An 18,918-nucleotide genomic window follows, 5' to 3' on the forward strand; every position below is an offset into this window, starting at 1 on the left:
GTCGTTGCCGCTAAATTTTACTCTAACTCGCCTATTTTTGTCTCGAAGGCATCAATTTATGACAGTGCGCATCAATTTTTGACTGTGAGTCAATCGCTTTATTTACAAAATTTTAGTAATTTCTGAAACTGTGTGTTTTGAAATGATTGCAATTAAGTTAAGAAGTGAATAATTTTATTGATAGAGTTTAAAATAAAACAAGTGTTTTGCCAGTTTTGGAAGTTTTAATGGAGTGAAAAAAATTGGCATGAATTTTCAGCTGTAGTTGCATTTTTATGAGATAACAAATGTTAAAAATCTGCTTAAATACCTTGTAAGATTGTCATGAGTCCTACAGCAGTCTAAAATTGCTGATTTACAGACAAACATAGGTGCGTTAGAGTCAAAAATTGATGCGCACTGTCAAAAATGGATGCCTTAGAGGCAAAAAATGATGCGCACGGCAGAGCCAAAATTAGGTGGCAACGACTGTATGTTGTATTTGCATCGCAGTACATTTTCAGTTTTTCTATATGATTTTCAACACGCTCCAAGCAACTGTCAAACTCAGTTCAGCTTGTGGGGTGTTAAAAATCATGCGAAAGATCGGAAAAAGTTAACTTGGAGTAAGCAATTTTACTCACTTTTAGCAAGCGTCGGCCAACAATGAGCATAACATCCGCTAAATACAGCGCACAGGACTTTTCTACATCTATATGGACATTTATGTGACCAGATCGATAGAGAAAACGTGTCAAAAGTGTAGATTTGGTATTATGATGCGTGTTTGACATCTCGATTTTGTGAAACATTTGCATTACCTCACTCAAACGGAGTCAAACAACTTTCCGTCAGATCAGCATCCGTAAGTAACTCGGAAACCCCTGTTAATGTATAATTTGGATTGATGAAACCTCCTTGCTCAGAAGCATTTTGCAACGTCTTTCATTTGAAGTTTGGCACTTGTTGGGTGAAGTATTAACATGAAATTGTAGCTCTATTGCTTGTTTTCGTGCAAGCAATGCAGGTGATTAGAACTACTCTAGAAACATATTTTAGGATGGAGCGTCTATACTGATGTTATGACTATAAAACAACAAAAATTGAGAAGGTAGTGAATTCACTACATTACTTCATTGTCTATAGGCATTGACTTTATCGGCATAAACATGACTCTGCACAGGCAATCCTCAAGCATCCGGAATACTTTGTCCTGCTTTCACAAAATAATGTTTTGTCTTTGGCTTATTAACCCTCCAAAATCAATAATAGAATAGGAATTAGACACCTTTAGGAGCTGATTGAGATTTACCTACTTACTGCAAACTATTACTATCGGTAATTTTGAAACAACAACAAGGAAACAAAATGGCAGTGGCAGTAGATATTAAAAATAAAGCATGCCTTAAGGCGTTTGACCGAGATGTCCACGGAGAAGTTATCCTCTGGGCATGTTTTAAAAAAAATCCATTTAACAAAACGAAACCATTGCGGTGTTTGGTAAGTTGGAAGGAAGTTTGAACCAATACCGTTCCCTCCCCACCGCATGTCCCGTCTCCGGACAAGTAACCGTATCCCACGATGTCTGGGAACTGCCTGGCAACTAAAATGCGTTCTGGATTTTCCGCTTTAGCGGCCCGGATGTGTAGCCGCCATTTTAGAACCGGCCCGGAATGCGTCACCGAATGTGTGTGTGTGTGTGTGTGTGTGTGTGTGCTGTTTGACCAGGTCATGGCGGGAGGCGGGATATAGCAGTTGACAGCGGGCGAAACAACGCGAGCGAGCTCCGTCAGGTTTGTTGTGTGTGTGTATCTGAGCAGCGAAGGTCTACGATTGCAATTAACTATTCATCAGCTTGAATTAAAAATGTGTGTTTCGTGCTCCTCTCCTGTGTTAAGGGTGGCGAGTGTGTGTATGTGTGTGTGTGCATGCTTATTTCGGATTACTGCCGGTGTCTTTCTGGTGCAGCTTCCTTAGCACCCTGCTCGCAAACGACACCGACAACGGCGGTGGAACTTGGAACCTGGCCGGCAATGGTATCTGTTAGTTTCTCGCTTTAATTAGCGAGCGCTCCTCCTATTACTTAGGTGCGGGTGTCTCTCTAGCTAGCTGCCGTAACTCCGCACCATAAAACGTGGGACTGCTGGGGACGGGTGTGCGGCAACACGGGAATGCCCGCACGGGCAAGATGGAAGGCCGCCGGAAGTTCAAGAGCTCGCGAAGAAAGTTGCCGAGCAGAGCGAGCGGGCTGAAGTGCGCTCCTATGCTTAATTGCGTTCGGCCTGCCCAGCCCAGACGTCCGCAGGGGCAGAAGCATCAACACGTACCTGTACAGTGTGCCGGTGCTAATGTAATATTTTCTAAACAGAGTAGAACTTACAGACATACACGCGCGCGGCAACTTTTATTTTATACAAGCTCGTGCGCATATTTCTGTGTGCTAAGAAGGGCGAAGGCTGGAGCAAACAGTCACCCGGAAAGGGCGTAAAGGGTTCCGGGGGGAATGGGGGGGGGGGAAAACTCCCCCTCAGAGAAACAAACGGGCACCGGGTCAAATACCAGCGTACTTGTGTCTGTGTGTATGCGTGTGTGTGTGTGTGTGTGTGTGTGTGTGGGACGGCAACATTCCAAGGCAGGATCAAAAGATGTAGGTGTAGGTGGCGCGTGCATAGGACTCGACGTTAAAGCCCATGCGGAAAGAGCACCGGCTAGCGCAATGTCTTCGCTAATCAGGAAATTTTCTCACGTACACAGCGAGAAGAATCCGACCGGAGTGCTGATCCGTTTCGTGTGCTGATGGGTGGTCTGAGGGCAGTGGGTGAGAGGGTAGAGAAAGGTCCCATGGTATGTTTTGTCCGGATATCTGCCGGATATTTGACAGTTTTTTTTTTTACTGCCTTCCTCTTGGGACATATTTCGGGCGAAGTGTTTGTTGCCGAAGGACACTTATCCCTGGCTGAAACAGGAGTGGGGAAGGTTATTTTTCTAAAACATTCAATACCCTAATTTTTGTAACTGTTTTTTTCTCTCTCTCTCTCTCTCTCTCTCTCTCTCTCTCCGATAGCACTATAAATATCGGAAAGATTTTGTTTCCCTTTTTGAACGGCACATGCACAGAAATGGTGATAACTTGCAGCCTCGAGCAGTGCTGAAGGTGCATGAATGTTGTTTATCGCTTCAAAAGCTTTTCGAGCGTCTACTTTAAAACCAGATATGATGTCGAGATGTTAGACACCACCGCTTTAACTCATTCCAGCACAGTTTGGTGCTTTGTGCGAGATGTCTACACAATTAGTGCAATTGCTATTCAACTTAACTGCAGAGAGGCATCAGTAGGTTCTAGTAGAGGCATCAGTAGGCTCTGGTAGTGGCTGGGTAGATCCTTATTCGGTTAAGAGAGGCGAGATCGAAACGCCAAACTTCCGGTAACTATTCCAAACCGAATTTGTATACAGTTCAGGGACTACACTGATGCCGTAGGATAGCAACTAAACCCTTTCGAGCTCATAACTTCGTCACCAGGTGTTGAATAGCTAAAGCTGGAACTGCTGGTTTCATTTAGGGTTTTGCGACGAAACTTTTTTTTTGCAGAGTTGAATTTCTGTATATGTAAAGCATACACTGTATCTTAATACACTTAAGCATATGACAACTATATCTTACACCGATTGTTTGAGTCTTTTTTTCCTGCAAATCTAAAAGATCTCCTACTCTTGCTGTTCGACATTGTCATTAGAGGGTTAAATGGGTGAAGGGGAACTTCGGAGCAGATAAACAATTATGTTTTAATGATGAGTTTAGAACACATTTGAGGAACTGTAAGAGTCTGAGACATACTGGGCCTACTAGTTATGGCAGTAAACACAGAAGAAAGCAAAACTAAATCCGGCCGGTGCCCGCATCGCGATATCTTTGGCTGATGTCATCCAACCGATTGTCTAGGTATTTGGCAATACGCGCTCACCTTGAATTAATTTATCTTAATTATTTGCACAAGCCGGTGGCGCACACCAAATTGGCGCAACGCTGGCGATAAAGCTGCCGCACATCTATCTGCTACACGAGCTCGCTGTGAGTCTGAGTGCCCGACGGTACACAGCTTTGTGCTTGTGTGTGCCTTCCTTTGGTGCTTACTGTGCGAATTGCAACCAATTGCGTCACACGCGTGCGAGTCCCACCGACCGACCAACTGGAGCTGCGCGGGAACAATAAACTCGAGAGATCGTTTCTCCGCAGCGCGCCAGATCATTGAACGTGTGTGGACGCTCTCCGTGTGCATGTGTGTGGCACCTGAGAGGTTCCGCTGGGTGTGTGTCACCGCACTGTCACAGCGAGCAGTACGATCCTCACCGTCGGCCGGTGTTGGCATCTTTCGCCGCGTGCTATACCTACTGTTGAGGGGTGTTCTGTGTGTTTGTCGACCGAACGGCGAACGGCTTTCGCATGCCATTTGTGCCACACACCGAGACGTGATTGTTTGTTTGTACAAGCTCCACTTGCCCAACGGTTTGCGGTTGTTTGAATGGGTGCGGTCGGAAGCGAATCTGGCCCCGCAGCACGGCACGTAAAAAAAAGGGGGCAACGCAAGATGCTCATTTGTCAAGTTTAATCGGTGCCGCGCGCGCGTAGATTGGGAAAACAATCGTCCATTTTTAATTGACAGCGTGCCCTCCCGGTTTGGAGATCGGTCGGATGTTGGCCGGTTGACGGTAGACGGTGTGCGATCTCTGGTCCGCTAGTTCAATGCGGACGCTGTGCGGCTATTTGCGCGAACGGTTGAGTTGAATTGAATTGGTTTCGGTTTCGGAGCTGACCTAGTGAATCAGTGTAGCAGTGTGTTATTCACGTTTCTATGTCAATCCAGGTCACTGTTTTTGTTATCCAAAACGGCATGGACAGCTTCCATCAAGTGGCTCAAACACGACGACACTCTTACAGCTTTCAATATTATTGGCTACAAGCGGCGCTTGTCTAGTGTGGTTTGGTGGTCGAATGAATAGACGCACTCGGCACCTTACAAAGAGGCCGTATATCGATTCTCATCCGGAGTAAAGTTGTGTAGATGCTCAAATGATGAAGTGGATTGTTTTTAGCATACATATGATCAATCCAGTGGTTGTCGTTGTCGCAAAAACTCCAGATGAAGAGAAGAGATGTAAATGATTTTCAATCGCTTATACACGGTTTCTGGCAAGACGCCATATAAACTAAAGGGTGTTTCGTACAAAATGTTGGACCGTACATCATCGCTTCATACCTTTTGGTGCGACAGTGGAGTAAAATCTGTTTCAGTAAGAACGATTCTCTCACGTCAAATGAATCAGCTGCATATTTGCTACTGTTTTCCTGCAGAATAAATTGATCAAAATTGTCATTTAATTAACTGTACAGAAAACTATAAGGCTGTTTTGTAGGTTGTGAGGAAGCACCCTGTAGCAGTTGTAGTAAGGAAAGCAAATTGAGCCTCAGAAAAACAGAAAACAAAAATAAACCCCGAACATGTGGCGTTTAGATATCATGTAAATGCAGTTCACCCAAAGCCACGGGGCAAGCTCTGTGTGTGTGTGTGTGTGTGTGTGTGTGTGTGTGTGTGTGTGTGTGTGTGTGTGTGTGTGTGTGTTCCGGTTCATTGTTGCCGGTGTTGTTTGCCCCCACACGAAACCGCCTGCTCTGGCACAGCAATAAGCGGAGATAAGATAAGCACGCGGCACGCATTCGGGCCGCGTGAATGAAGCTCTGTCATATTTACCTCCATTGCGCGGAGGAATGGTAGAAGCCCCCCCAATGCAATGCCAATGGCCAATGGCATTCGCCCGGAAAGGTCTGGCAGTCCCCGACCCTTCGAATCCACCACGGCAGTGCAAAACTACATGTCAATAAACAAGCCGCATCCGCGCACAGTGTGTGCAATCGCACATCAACCGCTCTACCTGTGGCACAGCGTCACAGTGACAGTCACCGTCGGCCGCCTGTTGTCATCGGTTGAAACGTCGTCAAAGTTTTCGAGTTCGCGTTTGCGGGATAGTTGTGTCCGCAGTGTGCAAAGCGATCACTTTTTTTTTTGTTTAAAGCTTAACCTCGGTCCGGAGAAAGGGCCCCCAGTGTTTGCATCCGAGCTGCTGCCAGGCTTGCGCACCGGTACACCGAGCGCTCTTGCGCCGGCCACAGGTTGAATGTTGCAAAACAGTCGAGCAAAATAAATACACTATTACTGGCACTGCCAGTTAAACAGGTTGCCGGAACCAGCACAAACAAGCTGCGGTTCCGCGTAGGGGAAAACAATTTCGATGAAAGCCTGGGCCGCTTTCGGATACGTGATGCTGCCGTGTGTGTGTGTGTGTGTGTTTGCGAAATAATGGTTCAAACTTTCCGACAAACAACAGCCGCACGCCTCGGTTGCCGAGGCAGCAGGGAGAAAACCTAAGGCGAATTAGCTGATACATTTACGGCTAGCGCTGTGGCCCACGCACGTACTATTTTGACTTGACGGTGCTCCCATCTGGTACATTTATCACTCGCGCTCATCGCGCCAACCGCTTGGCGCTTTGCAGCCATTGCAGGCGCTTAGCTTGGTGGCGGTTTGCCGTTCTGCGGCAACCGTATCTGCCGCATCTGGAAACTTTTCCACCACCCTGCCACAGTTCAGGATTTCATAATTTTATGTGTGGCTTTGTTTATGCTGCACACAGCAATGGGTGGCACTTTGGTTGAGCTGTGTGGAGAAGATGCGTAGGAGAAGATGCAGGTCAAGACGGACATTGCGGGAAAGATGGAGACTTCCTATAAATACACGATCGAACCAATTATTGAATATTTAAATAATGTAGCATCCACATTGAAAGTGTTGACATAATATCTACAAAATGGATTAAATTCATGAACAAAACCAATTTTCGAACGTGCGTACGCGTGTGGATCTAATTTGAATACTACGGATCTGCAGCTCTACAACATGCATTGTTTATATTTTTGATAGTTTTACTAAATGAATGTGTTGTTGTGATTATCATGCTAAAAGTTGGTGAAAGAACGGCAATGAAAGCAGCAGAAAGTATTGTTTTTCAGTGGCTTAAGCATCCTGACACCAAAGTAGGAAATTTGGACACTCTGTGCTACGGACATCGGTGGACATCGCAAGTTTTGATTTTGTTTTACTTCTGATGTCAGTTGGTTATGAAGGGATGCCTTCAAATATCTTGAGTAAGGATAGTTAGAAGCCGGATTTTGCACACGACTTGAACTACTTTGATCCAGCAAAAGAAGAGGCATTGATGTGACAACATTCAGCACTGGATACGAGATTCTATGGGATTACAAATATAAAAAAAAAAAGATTATTTTGGGTTTGAACCGATTTGCAAGTCCAATATTCTTAATCCACTTAATCCAAATCCACTATTCTTGCTGGGGTCGTGGACTTGAGTGATTTCCTAACAGGAGGTCCTAAAGTGTTGTTCGGTTCTAAGCTGAAGTAACGTCTGCTGTTACTGCCTGATATTTCAATAATGTCTTAGATTCTGCATCGGCGATGATGTATTAGAAGTGGCTCTTCCAATTTCTGGTTTGACGGCTGTCTAGTGTCTATCTTTATCCTTATCAGGTGTCCGTGTCCTCCCCACTCGATCTTTCCAAAACTGCACCAAACATAAAATTTGTTTGAAATTATAAAGTTTCGACACATTTTTTCATAAAATATGAATGTAGCAAATTGTGTGTGTGCTTGTGTGTTTGTGGATGTGCATGAGGGTTTTTCGTTCTTTTAGGGTTGCGGGTGTATTTGCGGGATGTACCCAATGCTACACATCCCCAGTTGACTCTCCATTTTGGGGCTTCAATTGCATTAGCCACCGCAAAACCGAAAACTTGTTTGCAGCCGCTGTTGTTTGCTATATGTAGACCAGCAACGTGGGTGTATGTGCGTGCCCAAGAGCTGGTTGATTTATAATATTGCATTATGAGCTGTTGCTGGGCCTAATCCAATTATAAGCTCATTAGTGATGGTTTATACTACGGCGTACAGATGCGCAGATTAATTGCATACTTCACGGCGCACGCATTTGGTCCGACAATAAATAAATTAATACTGCCGAGGGAAAGCGAGAGCAAAAAAACACACATCTGAGCCACACCGAACCCCTTTAATTTCAATGATACTGTTGTAAATGTGAGTGTGTGTGTAATTGTAGAGCTTCAAATTGATCGTTAATTATGAAACCGTTAGGCTGACCCGTTTACCATCGAAAATCGTCCTGATGTGTGTATGTGTGTGTGCAAAAAAAAAGAATATCCCTTGAAGCCCTCTAGCAGAAGCAAATATGATGTGAATAATGCCTAATGTGCGCTGTGAGTGTGTGTGTTTGTCTGTGAGAGCAAAACAGTTTAGCTTGTGACGTCAAATAATAATAAAAAAAAAAAACAACATAAACATGGTGCTGCAATCAACCGCCTCCCTGCTGTGTATGGCGTGCGTGGCGCGCGTCGCACATCTCAGCCGAGCGCGTGTCCGCCCGAAGCGACAGCTTGGCCGGCTGCTGCACCGTACGCGCGATCGGCTTGCCCGGATGTCGTCGCGGTGCGGCTGCTGCTGCGGGTGGCCTGGCGGGACGGCCCGGGCTAGGCGGCGCAGCCACTGTCCACCGACGTACGGCCGGAGCGCCAGCTATCCCGGGCGCCGCTGCTCGTTCGGTACGTTCGGGGCGCCCGGTGGAGCGGCCGGTGGCCGGTACCGGCGCCGGTCGGTGGCAGCAGGTGGGCTGGCGGTGCGGAAAATCTCTGCTAGCGGCCGGTACGCCCAGCCGTGGCCGGTGGGCGAGGGTGCGTTCGGACTGGGCAGCTCGTGGCCCGGTCGGCGTCGGGCGTTCCGCGTCCGGGACCGTTCGCTGGTGGCGCTGCGCATGAGAAGAAGGTACCGGTGCGCGGAAGGGATAATGGTGTCATATCACACACAAACACATTCTATACACGCATGGATTCTACGTTAGTTTTTGTTTTTTTTTTCTACTGTGCATTAATGCCCTTTTGCTCTCCGTCTTTCTTTCCTCTTGCCAATTTCAGAGGCGACCCGCACGGACGTCAGATACGCTGCACTCCGGACTGGAGTGAAAATGCCGTTTCCGGTGACCATCTCTGGGTGCCAACATCCGTTTCGGGCGATTGCTGCTGCGTCGGCGACAACGAGTGCACGGTAAGGTTCATTTGGCCAGCACCAAAAAAAAAAAAAAAAAAAAAACAAAATAGAAAACAAAACAAAAAAATGGCCGTACCTTGGCCAAAATGAGGGAAAAGATTATTGTTAAGCAACATATTGCATACCTTGTGGCGTATCACCGGTGACTAAAAAGCGGGGACTAAATTGCATAGCTTTAGGCGCTTAGTGCAGCTTAGTGAAAGTTTTTAATGCTATATAAATTCTTATAAAATTCCTAAGCTTTAGTTCCCACGCTGCTCAAGTCCTGGTGGGTATGGTGTGTCGACCAACAGGTTCAGTTATTCGATCGGATCTGGAACTGTATCGGTTCTATAGCCGGACCTGGTTCAAGTTTTGTTCCATATTCGGAACAGGTTCAGGTGGAGCTGCAGGAACGGAATGTAATCGCGAGCTATTTTAGGGCTGATATGAGTTCAGCATCAGTTCCAGCACTGGTATGGGGTCATGATCTATTCCAGGATCGATATGGGTCCATGGTCAGTTTCAGGACCGGTATGAGTACATGACCAGTTCCTGGACCAGTATGATCAGTTCAAATACTGGTATGAGATCAGGATCGGATCTTGGATCGATATGAGTTCATGGACAATTCCTGGATCGGTATGAGATCATGATCGGTTTCAGCATCGATGTGAGTTCATGATCCGTTCCAGGACTGGTATGAATTTAGCATCCGTTCAAGGACCGGTTTGGTATCAGGATTAGTTCCATGACCGGTATGGGTTCATGGTCAGTTCCAGGACCGGTATGAATACATGATCAGTTCCAGGACCGGTATGAGTTTATGACCAGTTCCAATACCGGTATGGGATCATGTTCGGTTCCAGAATCGATGTGGGTTCATGATCAGTTCCAGAACCAGTATGGGTTCATGACAGGTTCAAGGACTGGTAGGGGATTATGCTCGGTTCTAGGACCGGTATGAGTTCAGCATCAGTTCAAGAACTGGTTTGGGATCATGATAAGTTTCAGGATCGCTTTGGATTTAGGATCCGTTCCAGAACCGGTATGGGTTCATACTCGGTTCAACGACTGGTATGGGTTCCTGACCGGTTCCAGGACCAGTATGAGTTCAGCATCACTTCAATGATTCATGACGAGTTCCAAGACCGGTATGGGTACAGTATCGGTTCCTGGACCGGTATAGGTTCAGTATCGGATCCAGCACTGACACGGAGTCAGTATGATCAGTTTCTCAATCGGAATAGGTAATGTATCGGTCTCAAGCGCGGTATGGGTTTGGTTTCGGTTTTATGTCTCTCCATGGGTGCGTCATCAGTTCGTTATTTGAATTGTGTTTCGATGGCAATACAGGGGTTTCTAACCCATTTTCTAATGTAACCGTTTTTATTCGCCTCGTGCAAAATCTTAATCCACATGCATCTCTGATATTTAATTTCCATCAAAATATTTTTTTATATTTCTTCAGTATGATTTTCAACACTTCAACGCTCTATTGCCATCGTTTTCTCACCGGGGTTTTGAAGCCGCATCTCGTTAAGATATGTACAACATTTTCAAAACGAATATTACATGCACTGTGATGCATGGGTTTTGGCTATTATTGTTGTTAGCGTGCTATTACAACTAGTCATTCAATATTCGCACCCATTGGCATAGCTCTTCCCGTAGGGGTGGCAGTAAAATGCGGCTTAAATTTTGCTGCGTACGCGCCATAATTGGAGCTAGAAATAATGGTAACACACATCGCTTTCGCATTTCGCGCAAATAAAAGAGCTGACGTTGGGTACAAAGCACAAGTAAACCGACACCCGGGCTTTGGTGCACAATATTGCGATTTTAATTGTAGAATATTGAATGCCCGGGCAAGACAGCTCAACGGTACAATTGAATAAATCCATCCCAACAGCCGGACAGTATCGGGGCCCACATAATTACCGCTGTTTGGTACGGAACCCTACGTTGTGTTTTGTATTTTTTTTTGAAGATGATGTTCTTAATAAAGAATCGGTGGCTCTGAAAAGAGCCGATTGTGTGCTTTTTTGTTTTACCAAGCTGGGTGGTATTGCTTGGAATTCTGTGCCACTTGTGTGCGCCAAGGAGTTGCTTTGATGAGCGAAGCGTGTTGCTTGCTAGAGGAGTTTGAATGTCAAGAGAGAGAATTTGGCTTTGCCGCTTTATTTATAATGCATTTTTTTTAATGGTGTGCGTGATGACGAAACGATCGATGACCCGTCGAACAATTTGTAACGATCCGCGAAAGTAGTGATGGGCTACAATCGGGACAATAGTAGTGATGTGCTACAATCGGGAACGAACAACCGCATTAGGCATGATTTATACTGCAGCAAATGCGTGCAGTTGCTCCGATTTGGCATTTCGATTGCACTCGTGCACGTGTTGTGTGTGCCGTGGGCGTTGTGTTCCCTTTGCGCTAACATTTGGTCGTTGGCCGATGAAAACATCGCTAGCAACCGCGGGACGGTGGGCATCTTTTTTTTTTGTTCTTTGTTGTTGAGGCAACCGAATTACGCATGCAGTTTTCAGCGGAACCGGAGCTGCTGGGTGGGTAGCTATTTGATACACCCTGTTGGGAAATGGAAAAGTGGCATTTCCGGGAAGCGTTGGTGTTGGTAATAACTTTTGGTCCCGGTTTTCCCGGGAAAGGTGATAGAACGTTGAAATAACAGCACAGTGCAAAACAGCCAATGCATTTTTACGCACCCGCGCGATATGGGAGAAGGTGGGGTCTGTGTGGGGTAAAAAATCGGATGCAAACATGTTAATGCACCAAACGCAAACACCCACAGGCACACTGCGTCCGTGCCTGTCCGTAGTGCGTCCAGCTGTCAATAGTAACGCGTGGTGACGCGAACCGCGGCGGAGGTTGAGGGTAGGGCGGGCTCCAAATTTTGGGCAGCAAAACTAGTAAACAAGGCAAAGGGGGGCAGCGGCAGGTGGGGTTGCGATAAAGTAATAAGCATCATAATTGGTTCCCAGGGAGCTCAGCCGGCCCAGATTGGAGCTGACGAAACCATCGTCGGGAAGGTGAATAACAGACACGAGAGAGGGGGGGAGGGTAGAAGCTCGTCATGTAAATGCAAATTCCCAATGCAGAAACATGAGAACATGGAACCGGGGACGGAGACAGGAGAGAATGTTTTCGCGATCAATCGCACGCAGATGATTATGCATGAGAGAGCCCGACGCCCCCTGCGGGGTTGCTCCACAAATTGGCCACAGTGGGGGGACGGTCGGAAGCACGCATGTTTATTCATTGCGATCGTACTGCGTTTGGTGGTACATTTCTTTTTCGCACGTTTCATTGACTGTTTTTCGATTTTTGGTTTGTTTATATTCGCCCAACGATTGTTTTTGTTTTTTATTGTGCTCTCATATCGGATTTGAAGCAAATGATTCAGAAACAGTCAATCAATTGTGGTTGCCTCAAACCCCAACACACATTGCTCACTTGCTTGGGACTGCTAGAGGGCGCCACTGTAGAAATGAAGATGATGATGATAAGTCCCACTTCTTATCCCAAAACATGCGATACTATTACTCTAAGGTAATTTGAATTTACGTTTCTGACGACGTGCAAAAGAATCCACCGAGTCATACACACGACGATCAAACACAGCTCCATCAAGGCAAAACGGGTCTAACTCCATGGTACACACTAGCATCCTTTACATAGATCCAGAACCAACCATTGAACCAACTAGTTGATCTCTACAAACGTACAAACGGTTGTTGTTCAGGAGATCCTAATGTGTCAGGAATTGACCTCTTACAATCATCAGTGAGCTCGTTGTGACCTCCTACCACGTTTGAAGTCTGGCAAGCTACTCGTATTCTTGATTTCTTCGGGTAATCTGTTGCACCATTGCATCCCCTTGAAGAAGCAAGAATTTCTGGTTCTTAGGGAAACCAAAGATGGGCACCCTTGGCTCATTTGCTCTGTGATTATTCTTTTCCTCTGAAGATATCCAGAGAAAAGACCTCCTAAAAGTTTAAATATAAGGATCATGGTCTGATACACAATCCTCTGCTATAACGATTACCGATAGAGAAACTAACCTCATAATGCGGTTTTGCAACCACTGAAGTCTTTGAATGTCCTTTGTCCTGTATTGCCAAGAACTGTATTGCCTGTCTACTTATCCCATCACTTTTTAGCCACTTTGGTGATGAGCCAATCAATGTGGGCGTTGAAGTTTAACTTTTCGTGTGAAATAATGCCCCGATATTCTACCCGACGGATGATTTCGATATTTTCCAGCTGTGATTACCCTGTTAGCCGGTCTCTTAGTACAGTCGTCAACTTGTGCGACTTAACAACATGCCCGTCATGGGTTCAATCCCCAAATAGACCGCGCCGCCATACGTAGGACTGACTATCCTGCTATGGGGGGGAATCAATTAGTCACTGAAAGCCAAGCCCACAAGTGGGTACAAGCAGGCCTTGACCGACATCGGTTGTTGAGCCAAAGAAGAAGAAGATTACCCTGTAACGAGTCTTCTTAACGAGTAATACCAGCTTTTTGAACCTAAGCTACCCATTCAGAGCAGACACTGCGGTTTGCTTGCTGTCTTTATGCGACATGTGAAAACCAAACATGATCTCACAAGACTTCTAAATCTATTTCATGTCATTGATGTGAACATGATGAACCAAACATTAATCCAACGATTGATGATTCATTGTGAAACTCCAATGGCAGATATTATGTAGGCTCTGATACACAGTTTACCAAAATGTTCCCCCAAAAATGGCAGTCCAGCTGCCTCTCCACAATATCAAAATGCTTAAGGGTTAGTAACAATGAAGGTCTTATTATTCGTCATTAATGGCCGTTTTAGATCCAGGAAGTTGGCAACTATCGTTTCACTTCGAACCGTCAACACCTTTCACCTAGCCAGTACAAGCAGAGTATTCCAGTAAATTCAGAACAAATGAACAAAATTGAATGAAAAACCTCCCAGCTTCGTTGAAAATAAAAGATTGCTGGTGTACTTGCGTTGTTATTGCCCCTGAGCACAGACTTCCAGCAAGCCGAGTTTACATTTGACCATACAGATGGCAGCACTGTCTCAGCAAGAAGAATTTGGTATGTTTAAAACGATAAGATAGTTTATTATTCCACAAAAAAACAGTTCATTTTCTAGATTTTTTCTAATTTAAATCCAACTGCTTGCTTATGATCTAAAGAATAAGAGAAATACATTCGTTATACAAATGGTCTAAATCTGTGTGCACAAAACTGTTCAATTTCAGCGGAAATTTGTGTTCGTTAACTTTATGGGCAATCGCTGTCGCCTTTGCACGTTCGCCACGTTTGCGCGCTGCAACTTGCTGGCCAAGATTATCCCACTTGACGACTCCCTCTCACCCCCCCCCCCCCCCACCCCTGCAACCCCCCTCAAAACGAGTGGGAGTGTTTGCTTATCATTCTAAAGAAATAGCGCCAACAAAAAAAAAAAAAAACAAGCAAAATTTAACGATGATTTGCTCGCCCTCGGCACGCAAATGCAGGGAAAATGCAAATGTACGGCCACGCTTCACTGCACACTGCACACGGCAAAGGCGCTCTCGGTACGGTTGCGGTTCTGCGATCGGGGGAAGCGAAATTTTTACGACCCAGGGCAAGGCTACCCAAAGGAGGAAAGACCCTTTGCAAGGCTTGGCTAGGATAATTGCGTCACGCGTAGTGCCTCGGATGTCTCTCACCTTGGGGTCGGCCCGGTCGCTTACGGGTTTTTTTTTGCCATAAACACACCACTTACCAGCTACCAGATCTGCCCTTTCGTGCGTGTGTATGTGTGTGCGTGTGCGTTTTATTGCGCTTCTCAAAATTCGCCAACGCAGGACGAGGAGTTCCTCGCGTCGGGCGATAAACTCGAGTGGCAAGTGGAAAACCATCATCAGCAGTAAAGTGCAGCAGCGCAGCGACACACAGCGACCGGGAAAATGTGCATTTTCGAGGATTTTTATTTACCACGCTTTTGATTGACTCGCCCTCCTAATCACGCTTTGCCCGGTGCAAATGAAACCAAAGCGATGACAAATAAAAGTGCAGCTAGAAGATAGTAAAACAAACAGCCGTGGCCCAACATCCCGAATCTCGCGCGAAGGAAGGGCTAAATGTTTTGCGCGAATTGTTTCCGTTTCGGGGGTTTTTTTTGGGTGTTTTTTTTTTTCGGAAAATTTAACCTCGATAAAGCTTTTGTTTTACATCGCAATTCACGGCCGGGAGCTATAAAATCTGCAGCGAACCGGTTGCAAGCACTTAAACCGTGCGCCAGCTTCCAGTGTTCGTGTGTTCTGGTTTTTGGGCGCTCCTCTTGTGCACAGCTTGATTTTATGTCTTATACTTATGCTCTCTCTCTCTTCTTATTCTATGTTTCTTCCCTACCCTTCCCGTACATTCTCCCTCAACGCCCACCTTTCCCGACAGAAGCATGGACCACGGATGAAGTGTGCCGCGTGCAAGATCATCGCGCACGCCAGCTGCATCTCGGTCCTGATGGAGCGCAGCCATCTGCAGTGCAAACCGACGTTCCGGGACGTGGGCGTGCGCCAGTACCGCGAGCAGACGAAGACCACCCACCACTGGGTGCACCGGCGCACCGAGAAGGGCAAGTGCAAGCAGTGCGGCAAGGTAAGTGGCACTAAAATGGTACGGAGCGAGCGGCGTCGAAGTTGTAAGGACACGTTAAACTGGGCTGCTGCTGCTGCATGCAAGCACAGCAAAAGATGCGCATTCCGGGCTGTGTATCGCGTGGCCACACTCTCACACACACACACACACACACACACAGCTAGCCGGTCAGCAGAATTTTATATTACCTTGCGCGCCGGTGGCGCCCGGGTCGTTCCGAGCATCGGACGGAACCCCGAAGGCGGATTTGTAGTTTTTATTATCCACTTTAATTAAGCTTATTTCAAGCGTGTTCACTTCCAAGTTTGATTGTGGGTGTGTCTATGTGTGTTAGATCTAGTTTCCGTCTCACTGTTAGTCTCTCTCTCTCTGCTTCTTCTTCCTTGTTTTGTTTTCTTTCCTGTCGCACCGGAAGGATTAAGCGAACGTCTTAAGCGGTGCTTATTCACAAGTGAAATTTCGTCATAAAAACTTTCGCCTGATGCATGATGAGCTTTTACGGGTTCAGCTACTAATTGCGCAATGCAATCCATTTGAATAGTGTACAGTTCCTGCACAGCCCGAATGTATGCAATCGGTAGATGGATGTTGCCTTCTACGTTACGTTATCGTTACGCGTAACGCCTATTTATCTCAAACCCAAGCAGCATTTTTGTTGCACGTCTGTTTTAATAGTCGTGGATAGGCAAATTGATAATTGATGTCCTTATGAAAAATAGGTTTATAAAAAGTTCTATAATCCTCAATAAATAGTAATTAGTTAGTGAAATGATTAATCAATAATTCATGCGTATTAAACACAGTTATAATATTACAATAGTCTCTACAATATTATCTATTTTCAACATCAATTAGAGGCTCAACAACTTAAATAATTACCAAAATCATAAAAATGTAAATGATAAAAATAAAAATAAATACTTTCTAAATTTTGTGCCCACCTTTTGCTAAAACTAGGATATTGAAATCATAAGCAATGTTTTATCAACAAAATTAAAAAAAAGCTACAGCGCTTCAAATTGTCGAATTCAAAATGGCTATAATACTAACTGAATATTTAGTGAACGGTTCTCATTTATTTAAAATATTCAAAATGTTTGAAATATGTTATGTTTTCTTCTTATCGAAAATGTTACTCAAATTTAAAGTTTATAAGGCATTTTAGACCTTTCGCTCATATAAATAAAAAAAAAAACAACTTGTTTTGTAACTGTAATGTAAGGATTTAATCTCGTTGAAATCGATATGTCTTAACGTAATTAGCTTACGTTTGTATCAAAGTTTGAAATTTTTAAAATAATCTACACTGCTTGGTCGCATGGACAACAATACAATACAAATGTTACTTGGGAACATTTTAAGGCATCTAACGCTTATCCAACGTAACGCAGAGGGCTGATCCATACTTTTACTAATAGTTCAAACATTAAACATTAAATATTGAGCTAAGTATGTTCTATTCTTACGGCTTTAGAAGAAAATTTGAAGCTGTAAAAGCCATAAGAAACTACAAATAGGGGGTTTACGGTACAAAACTACAAGCGAAACTAGTCACAGTTTTTCAGCCTTAGACTATTTTAGTCTGACAATTTTTTAAAGCAAACTCCGATTCATGGCAGACTCAGTCAGGTTAGGTAATGAATGATATAGGATAGGATAATAACTGATCAATATAGGATAAAAAACGGATTGGGTGGATACTTTAAATTTATTTAAAGTTTTAAAAATACAATTCAATCAGAAAAATTAGAACAAAATGATTTTTAGATGCATCTTTGCTGGTACACAAATGGTGCAATCCTATATGGCGGAACGTAACTGTCCAATGAATACAACCACGGATGATGAATGTCGTTCTATTTGAAAACGTGTTTCACCCAAGCAATCTTAAAATGGCAACCCGATGAGATTGTTCAATAAAAATGTAATTTGATGTGAGCGAGCAAAACATCTCCCTCTCCACAGGATTATCGAAATGACGGATAATCAGATTGCGTACATCTATTGCATTACCTAGCATTAATACACAAAATATACACGCAAAAAAAAAAAAAAAATAACAGAACAAATAGACAAACAGTTTCGTCGCCGAATGCACCGATTGCACTGTTTGCTGTTCGGAGCTTTTGACGATTGTGTGCATAAGGAGCAGCGGGTTTGCAAATGCAAACCCGAAGAGCATCCTGGCGTGATCGAGTCGTCGCATTCGGGTCGTTCGGGATATGCACACTCGTCGGCCGTTGTGCGTAGCCGTGGCAGCAGCCGTGCAAATGATGACGAACTGCTGATACGTCTGCCATTGGTAGCCAAACCGCCATACGGGAGCGTACGCGAGCGGATGTGGGTTCAGTGTCGCATCGATGCGAATCGAAGCAACAGTTGGTTAGGCGTCCAGGCTCGGACGCAGTGGTCGTATTAAGTGTGCAGTTTGTTCGTGCAACGATGGAGCTGGTGCTGATCGTTCACTGTCTGTGCATGCTGCTGATCGTCATCGTGTTTATTACCAGCAAGTAACGCTTTCACTTTACGAAACGGATTATTCAGTTTGTTGTTTCACAGTACAGCTTTTTGCTATAGTATTTTACAATTAAAGCATGATAATATCCCTTACAAAACAGTCTAGTTGAACAAACATATTAGACATTTCGGAATGAAAAGTTGCTGTTGCTTCGTTTTTATTCTGACGGGATTGATCAGTTGTTGCCCAACAATTACATTTTCGAAATGCCTTAATAGGGTAAACGCATTGACATTGTGTGCAGTGGACAAAAATTATTTTGTACTGACGTTAAATATTAAACAAATTTTATCTGTATTATTAATTTATTTTTTTTTTTTACTAGAAAAACAAAAGATTATTTTAGACATTTGTGACATTTTTTGAGGTGTAAAAAAGATTATTTTAGAGTCGAAAAGATCAAACACTTTATGAAATGTTGTTACATCATACCTTGGTACATCATAACTAGGCTTAGGATTGTAGAACCAAAATATTCAAAATATTAATCACTAATATTAATCAGTACCACTATGAATCACATTAAAAATTATGCTTAAACCAGAGCACGATTAAAGATAAAGAAAACAGACTTGATTAATTTTTCCATA

General features: G+C 44.5%; 1 protein-coding gene across 10 annotated transcripts in view; it reads left to right on the forward strand.

The window, feature by feature from the left end:
- The window catches only part of LOC1271726 (eye-specific diacylglycerol kinase), a 129,008-nt gene that overhangs the window by 86,511 nt on the left and 23,579 nt on the right, over window positions 1-18,918 (forward strand). For 9 of the 10 annotated variants that reach the window (XM_061649625.1, XM_061649373.1, XM_061649499.1 and 6 more), the window contains 2 exons: window positions 9,034-9,163; window positions 15,607-15,810. In XM_061649625.1, coding sequence (XP_061505609.1) covers window positions 9,034-9,163; window positions 15,607-15,810 — 334 coding nt within the window. The remainder of the gene's footprint in view (window positions 1-9,033; window positions 9,164-15,606; window positions 15,811-18,918) is intronic. The other variant, XM_061649672.1, reaches the window with a different exon arrangement.

This window comes from Anopheles gambiae, chromosome X (assembly GCF_943734735.2).
Source record: "Anopheles gambiae chromosome X, idAnoGambNW_F1_1, whole genome shotgun sequence".
NCBI lineage: Eukaryota > Metazoa > Arthropoda > Insecta > Diptera > Culicidae > Anopheles > Anopheles gambiae.